General features: G+C 39.7%; 1 protein-coding gene across 4 annotated transcripts; it reads right to left on the minus strand.

Moving 5' to 3' along the window:
* Positions 1 to 173: 173 nt before the first annotated feature.
* On the minus strand, positions 174 to 4,098 carry LOC121980208 (mitogen-activated protein kinase kinase kinase 7-like). Of its 4 annotated transcripts, none has more exons than XM_042532168.1 (4): positions 3,944 to 4,097; positions 1,782 to 3,658; positions 837 to 1,556; positions 174 to 751 (listed from the first exon to the last, which is right to left on the minus strand). In XM_042532168.1, exons 2-3 carry the CDS (start codon positions 3,627 to 3,629, stop codon positions 1,500 to 1,502), a joined length of 1,905 nt encoding a protein of 634 aa, XP_042388102.1. In that variant the 5' UTR covers positions 3,630 to 3,658; positions 3,944 to 4,097; the 3' UTR covers positions 174 to 751; positions 837 to 1,499. The 4 variants fall into 4 exon arrangements, with proteins under 4 accessions (XP_042388102.1, XP_042388101.1, XP_042388100.1 ...); XM_042532167.1 differs by having other exon boundaries at positions 837 to 1,551; positions 1,763 to 3,658; XM_042532166.1 differs by having other exon boundaries at positions 175 to 751; positions 837 to 1,551; positions 3,944 to 4,098.
* Positions 4,099 to 9,469: the final 5,371 nt, after the last annotated feature.

A 9,469-nucleotide genomic window follows, 5' to 3' on the forward strand; every position in this document is an offset into this window, starting at 1 on the left:
AATAATTAACGTAAAAGAAACAATTTAAGAATAAGTAAGAAGGTCAAAGTTTACTTGGTTACAACCTAATTGGTTGTTAATCCAAGGCAATAAAAGCACTAAAAGAATCTCCTTCGTTGTAGGCGGAGAAATCTCTTACACTCTTTGAAAGCTCAGAAAATAATTGAGAATTGATTACACAAGTTGTTGTTTAATTCCTAGCCCTAGGGGGCTTATTATAACCTCCGAGGAAAAGTTACCGTTACTTGGAAGTGCCTCCAAGAAGATAAACTTTTATCCTCTTCTCAACGGTAGCCTAACGACTATTGAATGGTCGAAGGCGCCTTCAATGTGAAGGCACCTTCGCACCTCTTAGGGTGCCTTCGCGCCCTTTCATCCGAGGCGCCTCTTATTCTTTTGAGGCACCTTCGCGCCTTTGCTGGACAGCTCCAGTCCTGGCACCCAAGGTGCCCGCAAACATAGAAGAGGCGCCTCGGGTCTTCAAGATCAACCTCCAAGTTGATCTTCTTCGATCCCGCTCGCTTGGATGATGCTCTGATCGTCGCTCACCCGAACCCAACTCCGACCTTCTCCTCGAGCAGACTTCATCCCCGGCTTTTTGTCCCTTGAATGTCGCACACATCCTTTTCGTCCACCAATGTCTTCTTCCGCAGCACCTCGTCTCTCGGATCACCGAGTTCGTTGACTCTCTTCCAGTGTCACCCTTCTCGCTTACTGCATTTTCCGCTCGGCTTCTTATGTTCCTAAGCTCCTGCATACTCCGACACAAGGCATCAAACACAACATGACCTAACTTGACTTGCTTGACCATATCAAAACCAACCCATGGTACTTACAAGAACAAAAAGTTCTTTTCTATTCTTCTTTTTTTCTGCAGTTCAGACTTTTTGTTATTGTCTCAGACAATTTGTTAGGATTTGGTACATTCCTGGTACATGTCACAAACCTAACCTTGTTTTAGTTGTAAATCTGCATACATATTTGTTGCAAGGACAAGAATTAGAGAGGCAAAACTATATAGCACATCAAATTCCAAACTGGCTAATTCTATTGTGTTGCTTAAAATAAAAGAGTTGCAAATATTCGCTGCCTTTCTTTCTTTTTTAACAAACTCCAACATTTCAGAATTCTCCATTACAGCAGACATTGTATCACAATGACTTCAGTTGAACAGAGAATTTTTCACCCAAAACACTCAACTAAGATTTGTGTTATTTGACTAGCGCAAACCTTTCAAAACACTCATTTTTGTATCAACATGTAATTTTTTGATACTGCAAGACAAACAAACTGTGGTTATTGACTATGTAGTAGTGAATTGCTCTTGTAAGTTGTAACATGGCTCTTGCTACCTTGTGATCAACTTTCTAGGGAAAACCAATTCTCGATTATAACAGTGTTCAAGTCTCATACTAATTCTGGATCTGAGGAATGACCTGATTGTCCCCTCCGCCTTCCTCTTGTTGCTACTTGTTGGTGTTGTCTTTCAGAGTCCCTCCTCACACTTTGACCAGATGATACTTGTGGCAATAGAACTCCTGTCTTTTGGCTCTGTCCTGAGGAAATGAATAACAGTCCTTAATATATCATCATGGTTAAAATTCTGTTTTGCTTGTAGTATGTGATCTAAATAAGATCTCTAAGAACTCAAATTCTTTTATCAATTTTAACTATGCATTCCTTTTGACCTTGGAAATGATTCAACACATATTTTCTCATAGCACATAGGAGAAAATAGAGTGCAAAAGAGAGTATATGTTACCTAATGTTTGCTTATTCACCTTTCCATTGAGTCGTCTCGGCGATGCTTTCTTTTTCGTATCCGGGGAACTCTGCAGGGACAATTTAACTGAATCACTAGAGTGTGAGAGTGCATCATCTAGAATTCCATTGAATGCATTCTCATCTCCACAAATGGATGCCCCTTCACTTCCAGATTCAGATGTCCTATCCTTCATATTTGCACCAGTCTTCTCCCTTTCCAGGACTCTATAAGCATACATTTGAAATGGAACATCCCAGACTCTGGGATCATCTCTCCTTGCCCAGCTTGAGACAATCTTGGAAAGGCTACTCTCGAGGTCGAAATAATCAACAGGCGGTGTGGGCGGCTCTGGCTGGCTTTGATCTGGATTCAAAACTAAGAACCGTTTGATGTATCGGAGCACTCTACAAATCGAAGTGAAGTTCGGTCGTTGCACTGGATCAGAGTGCCAACATCTTCTTGTCAAGTTTGCGAGGTACTTGGGGCATTGTGATGGAAAGAGTGGCCTCTCACCAGCCCTGATGTTCTTGCTCATCTTATCACCTTGAAGGTGGTTGTCCTCAAAGGGAACCTTCCCTGTCAAAAGCTCAAAGCATATCATCCCAAAGCTATAGACATCAGCCTTATCTGTCAAACTCAAACAATTGCCGGACTGCTGCTCCGCCAGGACCTCCGGCGAATGCCAGATGCATGGATTTGTGATAGCCTTGGAGTTCTTCGTCGGCGAGAGCCCGAAACCGGTGATCTTCGCATGCAAAAATCCATCAGGGGAAGAATTCCTGGCCTTCACCAAGACGTTGAAAGGATTCAAGTCACCGTGATAAATCTTTTTGGAGTGGAGGTACTCCATTCCTCTTGCAATCTGAAGCATGGTATCCACCGCCACCAGCTGAGGGAACGGCACCTTTCTCCTCGAGGAAGATGTCTCTCTTATGTGACTGGAGAGATCCTTGTTCATGAGCTCCATCACCATGAAGCACTCTCTCTTCTCTTCGTCGGCGAAGGAGTACAAATACTGCATCACATTCGGGTGGGCAACCGATGACAGGACCGAGATACAGTTCATCAGTGCATCAACATCACCGATGACATGCTTCACCGCGTAACTGTTGCCCATCCACTGCACCTCCTTGTAGTTACTCCCGGCTCCAAATCTTCGCCGGACTTGGTAATCCGGCGAACTAAGCAGGACCGAGCTGGGGAAAAGCTGGCTTCTGGGGCCAATGAGGAGCTCAGCGAACTTGTTCTCCTGTTTCGAGAGAGGGCTCGCGGCGGAAATTCTCCTCTCGGCTATGGTTTCTGAGAGGATCCATGAGTCCTCTTTCGAAGCAGAGTCGAGTCTGTTGCAGAAATCTTGCGAGGTCAAGTATGACTTCCCCAGTTTCTGCTGGAACAGCTTGGGATCCATCCATTCCCTCTCGTACTTCTTGGAGAAGATGAGCCGCTTCTTGTGGAGCTCGTCGTGGTCGGCGCTCTCCGTGGCGTTCTCGATGGCCTCGAGGACGACGGGCACGCACCAGAGCAAGTTGTGGAGGTGGAGCTCGACGCAGTCGGCGTTGCGGTGGTGCGAGATGGCCTTGCTCCACCAGTCGCCGGGCTCCAAGCAATGCCGGACGTACTGCTCGCCCTCGCAGAACACGCGGTGGAGCTCCTTCAGCGGGTGCTCTAGAGCGCGCCACTTGGTCGCCGTCTTCTCCGCGAAGCAGAAGTGGGTCCGGAGCTCTTCCGCGACGCTGTCGAAGGCGAGGCCGAAGGCGTCGACAAGCAAGCAGCACTGCCGGCGGTTGACCTGTATCTCGTCCTGAAACACCATAAGAGCCTTGAGACTGCCGATCACCTCCCCGACCTTCCGGAACTGCTCCATCTCCGCCCTCCTCTTTCCCTCCTGCTCGACTGCCGACCACAAAAAAATCGAACTCGATGATTCCACGACGAACGAAAAGAGAAAAGAAAATCCCCGTCTTTAGCTTTTCCTTTATCAAAAATCGATCTTTATTAGAAAAATCAAATTCAAACTAGCGGAATAGAATCTCGCCGGCGATGCTTTAGACTTTTTGGCCATCAATATCGAGGAATGATTTCCATTTTGGGAACAATTTAAGAAGCAACACCAAATCACACCAATCAGATTGAAAGCCGCTAATCTGATCCTCGATCGAATAGAGCAACAATGAATACCTGATCGGAGCAAGAGGGGCTCGGAGACTCTTCGTGCCGCCCTTGAAGAAGAGGATTCGAGCAAGATGCGTACACTCGAAGACGAAGAAGCAGAGCTGTTGTTCGTTGATTCTCTTAACGTTTTCTCTACGCTCTGCTTATTTTACGTTCATATCCCTTTCTTAAAATGTCCAACTCTGAATGATTTATTAATTATTTATTACTCCAGATATTGCAGTTTATTTTACGTTAAAATTTGAAGATGAAAATAGAAAAACTTCGAAGGATCAAAAGATAAAAAGAACAATCCAAAAGCTGATCCTCTCGTCTGTAATTCTTAGCCCTTAATTTATAGGTCGGATCGTGATCATAATTTGATCCAAATTAGCTGTCATCTCTTTGGATTTCATCTTTCCACTCAAGTCACCCATCGCTAGTGGCATCCGGTCTTCTATTTTGAGCTAAATTATAATCTGGATGGAAAGATGAACTTAGAAATAATTGTCAATTTTGATATGATTTTGACTATGATCTGATGTGTAAATTACGTAAGGACCAAGAGGAGACTAGAGATTACGGATTAAAGGATCTGTCCTTCAGCCAATCAAATGTCCTCATGGTAAAGAAAGAGAGAATCTTATAATACACTTTTTATGAATCAGGAGATGATCCATAATATAATTACGGCTGGATTACAGTCGTGACTCATCTTTTCATCCAGATTATAATTTAGGTCAGGTAGACAGTCGGAGGTCGTTGAAGGTGTCGACGGTAGGTGGATGATTGAATTGTTGGACGATGAGGAAGGAACGACTCCTGATCCAAATTATAATATAAAGGGAAGATGAACTCTTATATGGATGACAATTCATGAGAGGGATGACAATTAGGTTGTCATTCGATTGTAATTTTATTATGGATTAAAAAAATAAATAAATAAAACAGTAGTTTTAGACGATCTGGAATGGTAAAGAAAAGAAGGGAATATTTTGCATTTAGAGTTGTCAACAAAGATCTTCCCATATTATTTCCGATTTAGATTTATTTATATTCTATTATTCATATTAAAAATTGTATAAGAAAAATCTCACCCTGCCACGTGGAACTCGCATGTACAATTGGGTCGGGTTTGGCAACTGGCGGTCCACCCACTCCTTCTATACGGCCACCTTTAGATAAAGTTTGTTGCACGCCTAATCATTTAATTTCTTCCCCTTTATTGATAAATATATATATTTTGTTTTGTTTAAAAATAATAATAATAATAATTATTGTTATTGGTGTTAAAATGATGAGAGGGCCCCTCGCTTCCGCGTTAAGAAAACTCTAACAGAGAGCATAATAACATATTGCATTAATTGTGATTTATGTGAATGGATGTATGGTTTTGTGACTATGTCCTTATCTTCCCTAATTAGGTTCAATTGACTGATTTGTGGGGTGCAATTATGGTAAGGTAGGTGTGTTTTGTGGGGTGCCATTAGAGTTAAGAAGGTAAGTTTGATGGACATGATCTATTTCACATAATTTAAAGACGAACTATAAAAGATGTCTAATATAAATATAATTATTTTTTACTATAATTTTAACCTATAACAACATACCTATTTGATGTGAAAATTATGATTAGTTGATCTTCTTCATCTCTTTTCAAATTTCTCTGCCATAGTCAAATCCTTAGTTCCTTGTTCTAGGTGCCAAGATCCTCTCTTGCTTCACCTCCTTCAATCCCGTTCAGGTCCAACATTAGTGAATTTAAGAAGTCAATAAAGTTCAGCAACTAGATATTTTGACAAAGTCAACCGTGCATGCCTTTAATTTGATGAAATACACGATGTCATGCTTCTTGGAATTCTTAAAGTAATCAAAACAGAGTCGGATGCCTTGCTCAAAGGGTTGCCAAAACGTGAAGACTAGTTCAGCTCTATCAGTCAGTGATGAATATAATTTACTCTCAAATTACTCTTCAGCCGCCCAAATGGCACAAACTGAGTCTTCTGACTTATGTTTCAAATTATTAAACTAGCGTATAAATCGATAAAATAATGACTTAAATATTAGTAATGCAGACAGATATAGATAGTGTACAGCAGTACAGTCAATTGGATTTAGTCATCCTATTGAATCAATAATATACTATCCTACATTTGTCCCAGGATATAATCATCGAATTTGTTATAGAATTAAATAAGAATCGAATCATGGTAAAGATTAAAGAATTATTTTTTCATATGATGATTAGTTTTGATTTCTTAATTTACTCCCTTTTCATAAGATGGGGGCAGTCGTGAGAGGTCATTAGGATGTCAAATTTCATCGTTGATAGAATGTACAACTGTATATTTGACTTACCAATATTAGTTAAGATTGAAGGATATCAAATTAGTATTTTGCACTTGGGGCTCTTGTAACAATTAGGTTATCAAATGATTGAATCCCAATTGTAAGGCACATATATCATAAAGATTTTCTTTGAGTGAGACTTTAAATTTATGAATTTAGATGAGCCTATATGAATATTTTCTAATTTAACTTGATAGTCGGTGGAAAATTTTATGATAAATGTGAATGAAAGAAAATGACGTGTCTTTGCTATATATATTATTGGGTTTCCAATTGAAGTTGCATGAACATGAACAAAGTTGACTCCACGAGCATAACTAAGTTGGTAAGTAGATGAAAGTTTATCATTTGAGATCGAGGGGTCGAACCTTAGGGCCGACGGAACGTAAATCCCTACATCCCGTTTAACTCACCCCCATCTACTTCTCTCCTTAGTTATTGTAATTTATCTTCTCTATATTGGTCCTGAGACGGACTGACAACGTGTTGGGGCAAGTGCTTTACCTTTTTTTTTTCTTTTGCCAAGTGAACATGAACGAAATTATTTTACTGTGAAGCCTATGAGTATTTGGAGTGAATGATATTATTTGTTTTGCTCTAATGAACATGAATATGTTGAGAATACAACTAAAGTTCTATATCGAAAAGATATGGAAAAAATCATGATTTAAAATGATATAAGATATGTTGGAGTAGCGGGGCCGACCGGCAAGAGAGGGTGAATTGTCTGTCAAATAAAAATACTTTTTATCGATTTTTGTTATGAACCACAAGTGCACGGTTACGTCATCAGTAATATAAAAGAGATCGAACCCATAGGGACTATTGATTAATCACTAATTAACTTCGCACAGTGAGTTATCTAGACAATCAAATATTGGTTGTAAAAGATAGAGAGTAAGAGAAAGATTGAGGAGAAGGAGAGAGAAGGAGTAAGAGATGATCTTGGAATGGGATGGATGATAAATGCTAGGATTTCGGTTTCGTTATGATACTAGGTAATGTCCCTATGCATTGGTCATCTATCTAATTCCATACTTATACTCGTATAGGGCTTCTAACTAAAGTCCGGTACAACCTCGTAAAATTCGCACTAGAGAGTCTACCCAGGTTCTAATGCCATTAAATAAAGAAACAACTCCAAAAAGTCTAGTTAAAGGGTTACCCTCTGTCACAGGGTCCCTCAGTCATACAATCGCTAGAATTATCTAATGTACTTCCTAACAGTAGAACTGAAGTATCTACTCCAATTAGAATACCTTAACAATGATTAGTCCTTAAGTTAAGATATTTTGACTCTAGAAAGTGGGTAAGTATCAATGTTCTCTGTCACTAAGGGCATAATATGTCTGGTTGAATGAGTATCCTCTGTCACTAAAAATCCCCCGGTTATCCAATCTAGTAACAACTATAATATAGAGATAAATCCATCACATCTATATGAATTGGCCTCACACATATTTCGTCAAACACATACAAGGCACACACACATAGAACATGATATAAACACATCATTGCATAGAAAAATATCCAAATACATAGTTCATACATCACAACACATCACCCCTCGGATGGGTCTAGTGGCAATCGCATAAGGTGCTGCCACCATGAGGTCTGGGGTTCGAATCTCGGCAAAGCTGAGGTAAATGTCTCCCTTATGTGCTAGTCACTATTCCAAAGGCTAGTAGCCGTCCGTGATTTACCTTCTCCATATTGACCCTGAGATAGGTTGGCGGGGCGCTGGGGGCGAGCGTATTCGCCTTTTTTTTTGCCACCATACATCACAACACATCATAACTACTTCCTACATCCTAAATTTAGAGATCTACTCTATCACAAGATAATACAACCAAAAGATAATGAAAATAGCAAACTACAACTCAATACATAGAAATAGAGAGAGGAGAGTACTTATCTTTGAAGTTCGACGTCTTTGGAGATGTTTTCTTGCTCTTTGTTAGAGTGTATACTAAAAGCCTAGCTTTTGGTATAAACATTTATCTAGAAATAAGAATCACATTGGTCAGATGTCTACATTTATGATAAATGTAGTTGTTCAGTTAATTTATATTGTAGATAACATGGTGTATGGTGTCACACACAGAGGATCATGTTATCAGTACCTTATAAATTATAAACAGTAGCTCACGACCATGATGGAAAGGAACAAACCATTGGAAGGTCGTAGTGTAATTAGGTATTAGTTTATCTTAACTATATAATTACACTAGTACACTTAGAGTGTATTGAGTAGGACCATTAGAGGTCGTTTCTTTTATACTGACTTTATAAAGGAACAAAGACCTCAGTTATTATGGAAGTGTGTGCTCTTAATCCTAATATAATAACAAGCACATATATTTGATATTTATTTCTTTAATTTATCAATGAGTGAGATTTAGTTCGATGAATCAATAAGCCCGATAGGTTGGGAAATGATATCACTTGTAGTGTGTGTTGTTGATTATAGAAGGAAATTGTGCCCTAGTAATCTAGGTTGAGAATGTCCCCAAGAGGAGCTCATAAGGATTATCATGTTAAACCCTGCAGGTGGACTTAGTCCGACATGACAATAAGGTTGAGTGGTACTACTCTTGGAGCTAGATATTAATTAAGTGAGTTGTCAGTAACTTACTTAATTAGTGGACATTTGTTATCTTAAACACAGGGAGACTGACACACTTATAATAAGAAGGAGCCCAAAATGTAATTTGGGATTGGTGCGGTAGTTCAATAATAGTTCTCTAGTGGAATGAATTATTATTGATAAAATTAAGTTGTGTGTTCGGGACGAACACGGGATGCTTAATTTTATCGGGAGAACAAAACCAATTCCTCCTCTCGGTCCCTATCGTAGCCTCTTAATTATAGAGTACTATATCCACCTTCTTACCCATCCCATAAGGGGTCGGCCAAGCTAGCTTGGAGACCAAGCTAGGGCCGGCCAAAGTTTGGTTCATGGGTGCTTCAAGGTGGCCGACCCTAGCTTGGGTTCAAGCTTGGTGTGGCCGGCCCAAATTAAAATAAAAAGGATTTTTATTTTTTAAAATTTTTCTTATGTGGATAACATGTTTTAAAAGAGAGTTTAAAAATTTAAATCTTTCCTTTTATAAGATTCTACAAAAGATTAAGAGAAGAGCTAAATCTCTTTCCTTATTTGTAGATTAAAAGGTTGATTTTAATTTTGGTAAAAACTTTCCTTTT

Source organism: Zingiber officinale, chromosome 5A (assembly GCF_018446385.1).
Source record: "Zingiber officinale cultivar Zhangliang chromosome 5A, Zo_v1.1, whole genome shotgun sequence".
Lineage (NCBI taxonomy): Eukaryota > Viridiplantae > Streptophyta > Magnoliopsida > Zingiberales > Zingiberaceae > Zingiber > Zingiber officinale.

What these genes read in the sequence shown, in the direction of transcription:
- LOC121980208 (XM_042532165.1), bottom strand. Translation starts at nt 3,629, where the DNA reads ATGGAGCAGTTCCGGAAGGTCGGGGAGGTGATCGGCAGTCTCAAGGCT. An exon ending in GGTGAATAAGCAAACATTAG is followed by an intron (nt 1,557 to 1,762) that starts GTAACATATACT and finishes TCATTTCCTCAG; the next exon opens with GACAGAGCCAAAAGACAGGA.